This window comes from Canis lupus, chromosome 19 (genome assembly GCF_003254725.2).
Source record: "Canis lupus dingo isolate Sandy chromosome 19, ASM325472v2, whole genome shotgun sequence".
In the NCBI taxonomy this organism is placed as follows: Eukaryota; Metazoa; Chordata; class Mammalia; order Carnivora; family Canidae; genus Canis; species Canis lupus.
Window position 1 is genome coordinate 38,090,243 of NC_064261.1, and position 14,793 is coordinate 38,105,035.

The window sequence follows — 14,793 nt, forward strand, 5'->3', positions numbered from 1 at the left end:
CACCCTCCAGGTCCATCCACGTTGGTGGATATTCATCCTTCCTAATGGCTGAGTAACATTCCATTATATACATAGACCACATCTTCTTTATCCATTCATCTTTCGATGGACACCGAGGCTCCTTCCACAGTTTGGCTATTGTGGACATTGCTGCTACAAATATCGGGGTGCAGGTGTCCCAAAATTTCACTGCATCTGAATCTTTGGGGTAAATCCCCAGCAGTGCAATTACTGGGTCATAGGGCAGGTCTATTTTTAACTCTTTGAGGAATCTCCACACAGTTTTCCAAAGTGGCTGCACCAGTTCATTCCCGCCAACAGTGCAAGAGGGTTCCCCTTTCTCCACATCCTCTCCAACATTTGTGGTTTCCTGTCTTGTTAATGTTCACCATTCTCACTGGTGTGAGGTGGTATCTCATTGTGGTTTTGATTTGTATTTCCCTGATGGCAAGTGATGCGGAGCATTTCCTCATGTGCTTGTTGGCCATGTCTATGTCTTCTTTGGTGAAATTTCTGTTCGTGTCTTTGCCCACTTCATGATTGGATTGTTTGTTTCTTTGCTGTTGAGTTTAAAAAGTTCTTTATAGATCTTGGATACTAGCCCTTTATCTGATATGTCATTTGCAAATATCTTCTCCCATTCTGTAGGTTGTCTTTTAGTTTTGTTGACTGTATCCTTTGCTGTGCAAAAGCTTCTCATCTTGATGAAGTCCCAATAGTTCATTTTTGCTTTTGTTTCTCTTGCCTTCATGGATGTATCTTGCAAGAAGTTACTGTGGCCGAGTTCAAAAAGGGTGTTGCCTGTGTTCTCCTCTAGGATTTTGATGGAATCTTGTCTCACATTTAGATCTTTCATCCATTTTGAGTTTATCTTTGTGTATGGTGTAAGAGAGTGGTCTAGTTTCATTCTTCTGCATGTGGATGTCCAATTTTCCCAGCACCATTTATTGAAGAGACTGTCTTTTTTCCAGTGGATAGTCTTTCCTCCTTTGTTGAATATTAGTTGACCATAAACTTGAGGGTCCACTTCTGGATTCTCTATTCTGTTCCATTGATCTATGTGTCTGTTTTTGTGCCAGTACCACACTGTCTTGATGACCACAGCTTTGTAGTACAGCTTGAAATCTGGCATTGTGATGCTCCTGACTCTGGTTTTCTTTTTCAATATTCCCCTGGCTATTCGGGGTCTTTTCTGATGCCACACAAATCTTAAGACTCTTTGTTCCAACTCTGAAGAAAGTCCATGGTATTTTGATAGGGATTGCATTGAATGTGTTATTTGCTCTGGGTAGCATTAACATTTCACAATATTTATTCTTCCAATCCATGAGCATGGAATATTTTCCATCTCTTTGTGTCTTCTTCAATTTCTTTCAGAAGTGTTCTATAGTTTTTAGGGTATAGCTCCTTTACCTCTTTGGTTAGGTTTATTCCTAGGTATCTTATGCATTTGGGTGCAATGGTAAATGGGACTGACTCCTTAATTTCTCTTTCTTCAGTCTCATTGTTAGTGTATAGAAATGCCACTGATTTCTGGGCATTGATTTTGTATCCTGTCACACTGCCGAATTGCTATATGAATTCTAGCAATGTTTGGGGTGGAGTCCTTTGGTTTTTCTATGTAGAGTATCGTGTCATCTGCGAAAAGAGAGAGAGTTTGACTTATTCTTTGTCAATTTGAATGCCTGTTATTTCTTTTTGTTGTCTGATTTCTGAGGCTAGGACTCCTAGGACTATGTTGAATAGCAGTGGTGAGAGTGGACATCCCTGTTCTGTTCCTGATCTTAGGTGAAAGGCTCCCAGTGTTTCCCCATTGAGAATGATATTTGCTGTGGGCTTTTCGTAGATGGCTTTTAAGATGCTGAGGACAGCTCAGCATTTTGGATGATATATTACAAAGGACAAAAACCCTGCAAAATATCTAAGTTTTACAGAGTTTTACTAAGTTTACACATAGTAGGTGGATATTCTCATTCCGAATCCCTTTTGCATATTGGAATAAAGCAAAGTACTGTGTTAGTATCCTTGAGAAGTGGGATTTTTTTTCCATGTGGGATAGGCAAATAACATATGTAAGATGGATAATGTTATGCAAAGCTATTGTAATCCTGAGTTTGAATGGGAAAGACCAGTGTGAATTTATGATTTGTTTTTTCCTGGAGAAGAGAGAAATTTCCAGCTACCATTGAAATTTTCCATTGAAAATTTCAGGACTACAGGAAGTGACTAACTAAAGTGTCCCCTCAGCATCAGATCTTGATCTTGAGATGCCATTTCCACTAAATGGTATAAGAGGTTCTTGGAAAAATCCTTGGTTAAGGTCTAAGATAGAAGCTGTACATGAAAACCTGGGAACACCTGTCACAGCAGAGAGCAAAGAAAGGGCTACTAGAACTGTGTCAGAAGAACTTTGAAGCCAACTTGAACAGCCTCCCATTGGCAAGATGGGACAGTTTGATAATCCATAAGGATAATAACTACAGTTTACTGAAGCACATCTAATATACATCCATGATTTTATAATGATACCTTTAAAAAGCCTGTTGATAGTCATTAGAATATGCTAAAAGAACACATTTGTTATTTTGAAAATTGATAAATAAAGGGCAAGAGTCAAATATTTACCAGACTTTTTCTATGTAAACTATACTTCAGCAGAGCCAAATAGTTTATGGGAGGCGGGAGGAGTTGTTTCTCTTCATAGAAGCATTCCAGCCAATAAATGCAGAAGGAATAATAGAATATCACCATTTTGCAACCCCTAGTGGGTGAATGCATCCAGTTAGTGATCATCACGAGCTGCAGACATCACCAGAGACCCCAGACATTGTTTCCCCTAGTGGAAGTACACACAGTACTACCTATGAAGTAGTGTTGCCAAAAACATCAAATATGAATTTGATCATGCCTGCAGATCTAATGACGAATTTACTGTAAATATGAGGGACAGAAGAACGTGTTATGTAATGAACAAACTGCAAAGTGTAAGAGACTCTACCAGAACTACAACCAGTCTCTTTGACAAATAAATTAAAACTCTCCCCACTGCCAAAGGATGGGAGTAAAGGAGCCTAAGGAATAAATGAGATGATTCTAGTTAACGCACTTTATTTGACTTCTGGCTTAAACAAGTGCACTTGAAAAAAGGAACAATTGAGGAAGTATAAACATTAACTAGATATTAGATGATATTAAGGAATTAATAGCTATTTTAGGGGTGATGGCGATGTCATGGTTATGTTTTTTAACTGAAAGTTTTGTTTCTTTTAAAGATTCACACTCAGTTATTTGCAGATGAAAGGATATAATCTCCTGGATTTGCTTCAACATAAGCTTGGCAGGGAGGTTGGGAGAAAATGAGTGTGTACATTAAGATTTACACTGAGCTGCTAATTGTGAAATTTCTGTGATGAGCACATGGGAATCGACTGCATTATTATGTCTGATTTCAGATATGTTTGAAATTCTTTTATGTTCAAACCTTAACAGTGGTGGGGAAAAAAAACCCAATATTGTTAAATGCTACGTTATTGCACTGGCTTACCCTCCTTGAATTCTGATTTCCCAATTATATTCTGCTTTTTAAAAACAGATTGTCCACATGTCATGTTCATAGCCATAAAAGGGACAGTAGTGACTTTATTTTCTTCCATTTCTTTGTACCTTCTAGAAAAATCTTATGCCATGTCGAGGTTTCATTAGAAAATAAACATCACTTTAGAATTGGTTGATTGCTTTTGATGTGTTACTATGGAGTTTGTACTTGGTTCAGTGGGAATCAATATATGCCTCTCCTTTGTTTTTGTTTTTTTTTTTCAGGTCCTCGTTCACCTGGGACTCCTGACTAAGGAATCTGGATTTAAGATAGCAGAGACAGCTTTCAGTGGTGGCCCTCTTGGTGAATTAGTTCAGTGGAGTGATTTAATTACATCTCTGTACTTACTGGGCCATGACATTAGGATTTCAGCTTCACTGGCTGAGCTCAAGGAGTAAGGAGATTACTTTTCAATTTTAAAATCAGAATACAAAAAAGAAATTGTAAACTCTTAAAGCCCTCTATTAGTGTGTAATTTCTTGTGGAGGAAAATGAAAGTGATAATTCACTAAACAGGAGATAAGAAGATTATTTTCAGGAGCTAAATACATACACTGTGAAAAGGATAATATGTTTTCATTGTAGCTGCAGGCTCCAGAGGCTTCGTAAATGAATGCCAGAAAATTCAAAGTAAGGAGCTTATTCTTTGCTATTACAGGTGCTTCCAACATGTGCAGCACAAAACATTATTGACTTTCCTAATTCCCTGTCTCTTGCTGAAATTCATACCATTCCCTACTCAACTTCAAGCTTTCCAAATCTTAAACAGGGAAGGTTCCTGTTTATAATTTAATTTGGATAGAATGAGTTTCTTGAAAGCCCTGATCCAATCCTCTTTCAATAAAGCCAACTTTCCACTCTGAGTCTGTTAACTCTACCTGGCTTTTCTGTTTCCCTGCAGTCTGCTTCTGGCTCTAGCTCTCTCTTAATCTCTTATAGGCTGACACAGCTGGCTAGGCAGGAATGCTTAGCACCCCTTCACTCCTTTTGGTTAACTGCCCATGGAGACTTTCTACCCAGCAGCCAAGTTATCATGTTGCAGTATGTCAGATGTTCCAGAAGAAATATCTTGAGTGAACATTCTAGAGATGGGTGTTAAAGTATGTCCCACCCTGCTCCTATATTATTGTATGAGACATTGATGCCCAGAGAGGTCACTTGTGTTAGGGCCAAGGTCTACACACTTGATTAGTGGCAATGTTGAGATGAAAGCAGTATTATCAAATGTCATTTTTCAAGATGCTATGTGCTAAAACTGTGATAAAAACATCAGTTACAACAGTAGTGTCAGTGGTTAAGATGACCATAGTATTGATGACTCTTAATAGCTAAGTTTGCTGAGCACCTACTGTGCATCAGATACTAAGCGTTTTATATACTATTTACACAAAGTTGGAAGTAAGTGCTATTGCTTTCTGCCTTTTAAAGATGAGGAAACAGAGTTGTTTAAAAATACATGGAGAACACGTGAGAGAGCCAGGATTTGAATTCTATGTCCATCTGATTTCAAAGTCTATGCTCTTGACCACTGTACTGCACTGCTCCTTTTGCCTTCTGACCTCCTAAATACCACCTTTGTCCCTTCAGCATGCTGCCACCTGCTTGCTTTAAAACACATTATGTGCATGGCATGTGAGGTAGAGGCATTCATACGTTCAGCAGTCATTCTTTCAGTGCTCTCTGTGTACCAGTTCTTGGTGTGGGATATACAGATGACCAGCATGTGTTCAAGGAAATGTCAATCTTTTGGTAATTACAGCTAATACATTGCATAATAATTACACTAATTGCAATGTGATTAGTACTAATTGAGGCATGGATGCTAGAATGTAAGCCAAGGGAGTACAGAAACAGCGAATATTGTTCCCCCATGGTTTATGTGGCACCTCGAATAGTGCCTAGCACCCAGTGTGTGCTTATAACTAGTTAACTTGAGCAAACAAATGAAGGGATGAGTTAAGGAATGAGTGAGTGGGTGATTAAATGGAAAACTGTGGGAACTCTAGGGATAAGTGTTCCCTAGGGAGATCAGAAGAGGCCTATTAAGGCTCTACCAGGGAGAGACTTAATTCATTGGTCAAGAAGTCTATAGGGTTCTTTAAGCACTGGTAACAGAACAAGATGTGTTTATTTAAGAAGATAATCATGCAAGCAACAAAAAGCAGTGGTTTCTGAACAGGCCTGAACATTAGAATCACCTGGGGATCTTTGTGGACTGCCAATGCCCAGAACATATCCCAGACTAATTAAATCACAACTTTTGGGGATGGAACCCAGGCACGAGTATCTCCATGCCTCTAGTTCATTCCAGTGTGCAGTCAGGCTTGGGAACCGCTGAAGACAGGGTAGACTAGGAGTCCACAAACCCTGGCACAGTGGGCCAGGTGCAGTCTTCTGTGTGTTTTTGTCAGTAAACTTCCATGGGAACACAGCCACACCTATTGTGGATCTATTGCCTGTGACTGCTTTTGCTCTACAAGGGCAGAGCTGCATGGTTGAGAGAGAGGATGTATGGTCTACAAAGAGGAAAGTATTTACTATCTGGCCCTGTGTAGAAATATTTTCAAGTTCCTGGAGAGAAATTGGTTATCCAGAACCTGGTATTTTCAGAAGGCCCAATGAGAGGAGAAGGATACCTGAAGCCGTGGCAGGATGGAGCTACAGAGCAGAGTCCTGCTTTTATGATTCATTCTTTGAAGTTGATGGCCAGAATTCGGTAAAGGATGGTTATGGGACGTGGGCAGGGGTAAAAGGCATCATGATGACTGATTTCTGGGTGAGTAGAGGTGTGGTTTGGTGAGCACATTTTACTCCTGCACCCAAAGTTGGCATAAGATCAAATATGTCGATGCTGTCTGAGTGCAAGCGTGGGTTTGTATGGATGGGTTGAAGAGATGGGTGGCTCGAAGGAAGGGTAATGAAAAACTAGCTCAGTGCCAGTTATGTAATGCAGTCTAGTCAGAAGGAAACGTTTGACAGAAAAGATTAGGAAACAGTACAAGTCAATATAAAAGTTTATGTTGTAGTGGCTAGAAATTAAAGACATTGAAGAGGTCAGGAGGGGCTGCAGTAATGAGAACAGGTTCTGTGGCAAAAAGCAATAGCTGAGTATCTAGTATACATTGGGCACTTTTCTTTTTAATACCTCATTTAAGCACCTGAAGAATCCCCGACAAGTTGCAATCTGTCTTTTCTGACCTAAATCTTGTTTTGTGGGTAGGTCATTGTTCTGTTTCTCATGAGGAGGAGAGACTGGATAAGTTAGTGACTTATCTGAGATCTCACGGCTGCTCATGGAGCTAGATAATAGAGACTGATTAAGACCCGGCTCTTCCTTGGTTTCAAAGTGTGTGTGTGTGTGTGTGTGTGTGTGTGTGTGCGCACGCGCGCGCACGCGCACACATAAGTGCATGCGTGCACATGCCTGCCCACACCACCGTTTACTTTTGCCAGAATCAGAATCAAGGCTCTGGATAGGCAGTGATGGGTGGGCAGGATTCAGATAGGCAGCAGATTGGGACAGACTGTGCCATCCTCCCCGACAACCTATTGGGATGTTTATTTTCCTATTGATGTTGCTAAGTGTAGGATCTTGAAATAATTTTTTTTCTTTTTTGCCTCTCTTCTGCTCTTTTTCTAGGATAATGAAGAAGGTTGTAGGAAACCGATCTGGCTGCCCAACTGTAGGAGACAGGATCGTTGAGCTCATTTATATTGATATTGTAGGACTCGCTCAATTCAAAAAAACTCTTGGGCCATCCTGGGTTCACTACCAGTAAGTGCTACATGCTGTCCTAAAGTTGATAGAGGAGTTTGTTTGGTTTGAACAGGGGTAACATGGTTACAGGAAGAAAAAGCCTATCAAATATTGCCTGTTGGACTGTGGGAATACGTTTCTCATTCCTTTTTTTTTTTTTTTTTTTTTTTTTTAATTTTTATTTATTTATGATAGTCACAGAGAGAGAGAGAGGCAGAGACACAGGCAGAGGGAGAAGCAGGCTCCATGCACCGGGAGCCCGATGTGGGATTCGATCCCGGGTCTCCAGGATCGCGCCCTTGGGCCAAAGGCAGGCGCCAAACCGCTGCGCCACCCAGGGATCCCCACGTTTCTCATTCCTAATTGAAATTCACATTCTCCACAGTGACTTTTTACTTTCAAAGGCTATTCATTATTTTCATTGATTTCTGTTAAGAATAGAAAATAAGTGTCCAACCACTTCTTTACCTTCCCTAATACTCATCATTCCTCTCTGTGTGCCTACACCAGTCTCATTTGTTTAAGTAACAATTTGGATAAAATGTGGAAAATATCATTTCTTATGTTGCTCTGGTTTGAGATGATGACTGTCATTTTTGGAAGAAAAAGCTGTGAATACCTTGTATGAATGTTGGGGTCTTGTACTTTTTAAGGCAAGACCCTTGAAATGGGTCTTGCCTTAAAAATGCTGAGAATGACCTGAATGCATACCTTTATCATTTTGAAGAACCTGTTGTTTCCCTCAGCGTGCTTTTGGGACCATGCTACACTGTTTGAAATGATTTTACATGGTATACAGTCATGGCATTAAATAACAGAGAATTATATAATGAAATTTATTAATCTTGCAGTTTTCCTTCAATCTTTCTACAAAGGCTTAGTTTGGTGCTGTGATACCTCCAACACATCTTGTAACGCTTACATGCATTTTTAACAAAATAAGGGTAGCTGTCAGTTTCAGCCTTCAGGCAAAGTATCCAGTTTGAATTTAATAATAATGTTTAAAGAAGAGAAATATGCTATTTTTGGTTATCTTCCCCTTACTATAGTTGGTACTGGCTTTTATTTATGGCCTCTAGAAGTTTCTAATAAATATAAATAAATTTATTGTATCTAAATGGTGACAGTGGTACATTTGGGTAAAAATCATGAACTTAATACCAACCTGACTGATAGTGAATCTTGACTTATAGTTTCCAACCAATTTCCTAGAAGAACACTTGGAAAATCTTTCAAGTAATGTAACTTAGAAATCCCTCTATGTGTTACTTTTCTGTAAATAGATGTTTTGGTGTGTTCTTCTAATTTAACCAATAATTGAATCCTTAACAACTTGAACTAGGTCCTTTTCAGGCTAGTTTATAGTTTAATATTATTTATTAAATTTAATCTCCAAGCCTGTGTCAGATTGCAAGTCCTTTAGTTGAAATTCAAAAGAAATAAAAAGTCAAAATAATCCTCTCCAATCTTATCCAAAACATAGGAGGGAAAACACCCATTGTCTGTAGAATTTTCTTGCAGTTTTCCTGCCAATAGCAATAATTGTCTCAATACTCAGGAACAGAGGGAAGGAATTGGTTGAGAAGAGACTGAGCACTTTTCATTTCCCTTTGCATACAGTTTCATAAAAAAGCAAAATAAAAATCTTGGTTTGGGCCAGGATAGCACTTTACCTTCTGCATCACATTATTCCTGTTTTTTTTGGTTTGCTTTTTCCTTGAAATCTTCATACATCACAAGCCATCACATTTGTTCTCAGTTATGTGGAAATAACCATCTTTCTTTTTGGTTAATAAGCCATGTAAGTAAACAGTCTTTTTTTTTCTTTTTCTTTTTAGCTACAGCATTAAAGAAAGAAAGAAAGGGAGAGCTATTGTTCTCTGGCATTTAGCAAATGGCAGGCATCTGGTAGACGTGCAAAAGGAACAAGGCATTACGGGCATCCCTAGATTCACATATCTTCACCATTAAGAAGGGTTGTTTGGATGGAAAGATGTCCTCAGTGGTAGTGTTCAATTAAAAAGGATGATTTCATTATTAAAATGGTCACCACTGATTGGTATTTGATTCTTATTGAATGAAGAGGCATCATCTCAGAGAAGTTTTATGGAAGGGTATAATATTTATCCTCCCTTTTTTTAAATTTATTTATGTATGATAGTCACAGAGAGGAGAGAGAGAGGGAGGGAGGAGAGGAGAGGAGAGGCAGAGACACAGGCAGAGGGAGAAGCAGGCTCCATGCACCGGGAGCCTGATGTGGGATTCGATCCCGGGTCTCCAGGATCGCGCCCTGGGCCCAAGGCAGGCGCTAAACCGCTGCGCCACCCAGGGATCCCCTATCCTCCCTTTCTTAATAAATCATCTACGTTAGTGATATTAGCTGGCAGGAAGTCCGTTAGGACTTTCGCCCTGCAGTCTTTGTTATGTGATGAAGCTAAGATTTCATCAAAAAACCAAGCAGGTCCTCCAGAAAGTTTCTTGCCCACTTCTTTTCCCTTCGAAGGCGAGACATTGTCGGAGCTCCCTGAATTCATCTTGGATGATTGTACATGGTAGGAGTTCCATTAAATGTAAAGATATCTATCATCTGATCTTTCATATAGGAGCAAACCTTGAGTCCTGTCGATCTTGGAAAAAATATTTGTAAATTCTTTCCAATTTATGTAGGGACCCAAGAAATTGAATTAAACATGTTTTCAGTGCTGGCATGCAACCAGTATACCACTAGGGACTGCAAAACTCATACCCATTTTGCTTCACATAAGATCTTTGCTGAGTATTGAGGACACACAGCAAAACGGCGTGCACATAGTGCAAGATATACTATGCTTTACATCTAACTCCAAATTAGAAGTAGGTTCTGGCAAGGAAGTTTTGAGCATCCATCTTATAGTAGTGTGGCTTAGAGCAAAGAGAATGTTCCAGGAGTCATTTGGCATTGCCACAGCAATTCCTGTTAGAAGAGGGCCAGCTGCCTCGGGCAGCAAGGCAAATATCTTTTTAAGTTATCAGTCTGTTCCTGATGTTTCAGACACACAAAAGACATTAGAGGAACTGCATAAATATTAACATAAACCCAGTTCCAAACACACAGCTGTAGAATGTGATTGAAAAAGGAAAACTATAATGTTAAACCTCTTCTGCTGTACACAGAGATCAGTCCCCTGCCTCTGGTTTATAAAACAAACCCAGGTCAGCTAAAAAATAGACAATTCCCCAAACAAAGCTTAAGTATGAGGATGTCAAATTACAAGTTTCTCAGACATTTGATTGTTCATTCTATAGCTCTCTGTTGGGAAGAAGCCCGACATCACATAGCACTGTATCAAAGTCCAGGCTTGCAGGCATTAGGCTCCCACCAGGTATCTTGACTCATCAGGGTTTGTCTTAATTATCTAAATTTAAAATAAAACCAATAAAACTCCAAGTTAAAAATAAATCACAAGCCAAAGCTAGAAAGGAATATACCCCGTTAGAGTGGATTGCAAATGAGTGGAAGTAGCCAAAGCCTTCAAGACAATGGTTCTTATGACAAGGCTGTCCCATTCTCCCTGCTGTGCCTGCATAGAGCCTGTAATCTTTGAGTCTCAGCCCTGGCCATTGGGCAGGAGCCCAGCAGCCCCACCTGCCAGCGTGTGTCCCTCGGTCCCTTCCTGCTCTGCAGCAGCCTTCTACAGAACAGGCAGTGTCTTCCCTACTGTTCTCTGAACACTGCTGACTTCCTCAGAAGAAAATACAGTGGCTGTAACCAGTGGCTTTTGTATCTTATTTTAAAATATAAGTTGAAGAGTTTATAAATATAGGGGATTTTTATGTGAGTTTTTAATGTAAACTTTGATATTAAAAAACATATATAAGTTAAGGAATGGGGATGTTTTATTAAGAGGAGAGAAGAAATACCCCAAGCTATTCAAACTAGGGAAAACACACAGGGGATGCCTGTGGCTCAGTGGTTGAGCATCAGCCTTTGGCTCAGGGCATGATTCCAGATTCCAGGGATTGAGTCCCACATCAGGCTCCTTGCAAGGAGCCTGCTTCTCCTCCCTCTGCCTGTCTCTGCCTCTCTTTCTGTGTCTCCATGAATAAATAAATAAAGTCTTTAAAAAAAGGAAAGCACACACTGGTTAGTATCTTGGCTCCCCAGCTTTCTTTTTCCCGGACTGTGGGCTCCCATTTCTGTCCATCTATTGGTTTTCAGGCAGATAACATATTCTTGAGGATAATTGTGAAAATTGTCACTGTGATGGTAGCATGTTCCTTGAGAGCCACACAGAAGTCCAAAATAAGGAAATGCTATCTGTGGTCAGCTTGTATTCCATCCCGTCCTCTTTTCCTCCTTTCCTTGGGTAGACAAAGGGTGGTCATCTCATTAGAGATGACTAATGAGAAAATCATCACAGTAAAGTGGCAGTTTACTATTGATTTTTCTGGAAAATCTAAACTGGTGTTTGCCTTTTGTTTTTCTGAATCATACATTGGTGTAAAAAAAAAAAAAGTTGAAAGAACGCCTTTAAAATAATTGGAAAAGGAGGAAAGAAACTTAATCCAGTACTTAAAACTCACTTGCCATTATCTGATTCTAAGATGTGGACTTTAATATTTATTTGCGTTTATGCTTATTGGTCCAGTAAGAGCCGTTCGGAAGTATTGATGTATAACCACAGAAACCAGACTTCATTGGCCAGGCACAAGCTAAATTTATATCAATGTTTGGAGGATCACTGATGAATTGAAAGAATAAGTTAATTAATAATGAAGGTTTCAGCATTGATTTCTGTTTCAGCATTGATTCTTACTATTGGTAGTTGTTTCTGTACTCTAAAGCAGTGATCAATAGGCTCTGTCAAGACCATGTAGTAAATATTTTAGGCTTTGCTGGCCACATGGTCTCTGTGGCAACTCCTGAAGTTCTCTGTTACTGAGTGAAAATAGCCATAGATCTAAGTAAACAATTAGGTGTTGCTATGTTTAAATAGAACTTCATATCTGAACAATGAAAAGTGAATTTCACCTAATTTTCATGTCACAAAATATCCTTTTTTTTAAACTAACAAAGATCATTCTTAGTTTACAAGCCATACAAAAATAGGTGGTAGACCAGATTTGGGTGACCCAGTTTGAATACTTTGTTGGAAGAGCCAAATTAAACATCTTCATTTTTACTTCTTCAGGCTCTGGAAGAAAGCAGTAATGCTCTGGTACTGTCAAGACCATAAAATCAACACAGCTGATTACATGAGATTCTAAACTCTACCTAAAATTAAATACTCTTATTAATTGATGAACATGCTAAATGATTGTTGAAAGAGCTAAGGCATACCATATGCTGTAAGGAGAGTAAGGCCTCTATCTTAGTCCATTTGGGCTGCTCTAACAAAATGCCACCAACTGGGTGGCTTAGAAACATTTATTGCTCACGGTTCTGGAAGCTGAAGTGCAAGATCAGAGTTCCGGCATAGTCGAGTGAGGCTCTCCTTCCTCCAGGTCTCAGACTTCTTGCTTTGTCCTCACCTGCTGGAAGGAACAGGGAATTCTGTGGGGTCTCTCTCGTTTCTTTTTTAATTAATTTTACTTATTTTAGAGAGAAAGTGAGCCAAGAGCAGGAGGGGCAAAAGGACCGGGAGAGAGAGAAGCCTAAGCAGACTCTCTCCTGAGCATGGAGCCCAACATGGGGCTCTATCCCAGGACCCTGAGATCATGACCTGAGCCAAAATCAGGAGTTGGACAATTAACCGACTGTGCCACCCAGGCAGCCCTGTGGAGTCTCTTTTATAAGAACACTAAACCCATTCACAAGAGCTCCACCCTCACGACTTAACCCCCTAGTGCCCCATTTACTAGTACTGTTACTTTTGGGGTTAGGATTTCAACATAATTCGGGAGAGGAATACAAATATTCAGACCACAGCCACTTCTACAAACAGTAGTTCTTTGTTTCTTCAACAACTCTTCATTAGGCACCACTGTATGCTCAGCCCTCGCTAGGGGTACAGCAGTAAACATGGCAGTCTGCAATGCCAGCTCCCATGGGACTTTTTATTTTGCTGGTATTTGAGCAATCTTCTGTGACTTGTCTGTCAGCTAATCTGAAGCAAAACATATGTATGTGTGATGGCTCAGCCTCAGAAGTCACACATGGAGATGTTTGGTATATATATTCCATAGTCTCTCACTTCCTGCCCACAAGTGTTTCTGATTAAAAGTATTCTCCATTTTTGGTAGTCCTTGAAGGAGGGGTTAGAGTTTTTACCTTTTTTTCTTAAGATTTTATTTATTTGTTTGAAGGAGAGAGAGAGAGAGAGAGACCGAGCATGAGTGGGGTTGCGGGGAGGGGGAGTGGGTAGAGGGAGAAGGAGAAGCAGACTCCCTGCTTAACAGGGAACCTGAGACAGAGCTCCATCCCAGTAGCCTGGGATCATGAGCTGAAGGCAGACACTTTACTGACTGAGCCACCCAGGTGCCCCAAGTTTTTACCTTTTGAACTTTGGGGTCAAGATTGTAGTTTTATCAACATCGCTTTCTCCTTTCAGGTGCATGCTCCGAGTCCTGGATTCATTTGGTACCGAGCCAGAATTTAACCATGCTAACTATGCCCAGTCTAAAGGCCACAAGACGCCCTGGGGCAAATGGAATCTTAACCCGCAGCAGTTTTATACCATGTTCCGTGAGTATTCTCGCTTCACCTCTACTTTCCAGAATGCTACCGAAGGCAAATGGGAAAGGAAACTAGAACGGGTATTTTGGGTTATGAGTCTCCGGGCTTTTTGCTGTAGAAATGTGTGCTGTGGAACCTTTCCCTTGGGAATAACTGATTTGTTGTTGTTTAATTGGAATCGAAAGGCCATGTGAGCATTTTGTGAAAAGCCTTAGAAGCATCCTGAAGGAAAAAAAAAATGTTCAATATGAAGTATCAGTAAAAACCATTTGAGAAAGGACTTTGTGTGGATTCTGGATTAGCAGGTTCTAAACACATTTCATTCTGCAAATGGCCTACTTGATTACTGATGAGAAATGAGCTCTTTCATGTAGATAGATTTTTCCAGACAAAAAGTCTTAATTATTTAAGCATCAACCCTTGTAAAGAAAAAAGCTTTTTTTTAATGAAACTATTTTAAACTCTGTTCCATACTTAATCAGCTTTTAAGCACTAGCCCAGAATGAAATCTCATGTGCCCTCGTTCACAAGGTGTCATTGTTGCCAACGGCAGTGATAATTTCAGGAGGTGTTGTCACAGATACTTAAAAAATGATGAATTAACTGACCTCAACAGTGGGGGCTTCGCATTTTTCTGTTTCTGTAACATTCTCTTTCTCGCATTCACCATTCCTTACTGCTGTTATGAATTTACCGCCTCTGGCCTCGTTTCCTTAATAATTAGCTGAGGACTGTGAAGGAAACTCCCACATTTGGTAATGATCGTGCCCAAAACAAGCTTAGAGT

The 14,793-nt window shown here is 39.9% G+C and overlaps 1 protein-coding gene across 7 annotated transcripts in view; it reads left to right on the forward strand.

The window, feature by feature from the left end:
• MGAT5 (alpha-1,6-mannosylglycoprotein 6-beta-N-acetylglucosaminyltransferase) overlaps positions 1–14,793 on the forward strand; it is a 339,366-nt gene that overhangs the window by 217,971 nt on the left and 106,602 nt on the right. For all 7 annotated transcript variants that reach the window (XM_049097328.1, XM_049097329.1, XM_049097326.1 and 4 more), the window contains 3 exons: positions 3,820–3,989; positions 7,236–7,370; positions 13,883–14,016. In XM_049097328.1, the coding sequence (XP_048953285.1) occupies positions 3,820–3,989; positions 7,236–7,370; positions 13,883–14,016 (439 nt within the window). The remainder of the gene's footprint in view (positions 1–3,819; positions 3,990–7,235; positions 7,371–13,882; positions 14,017–14,793) is intronic.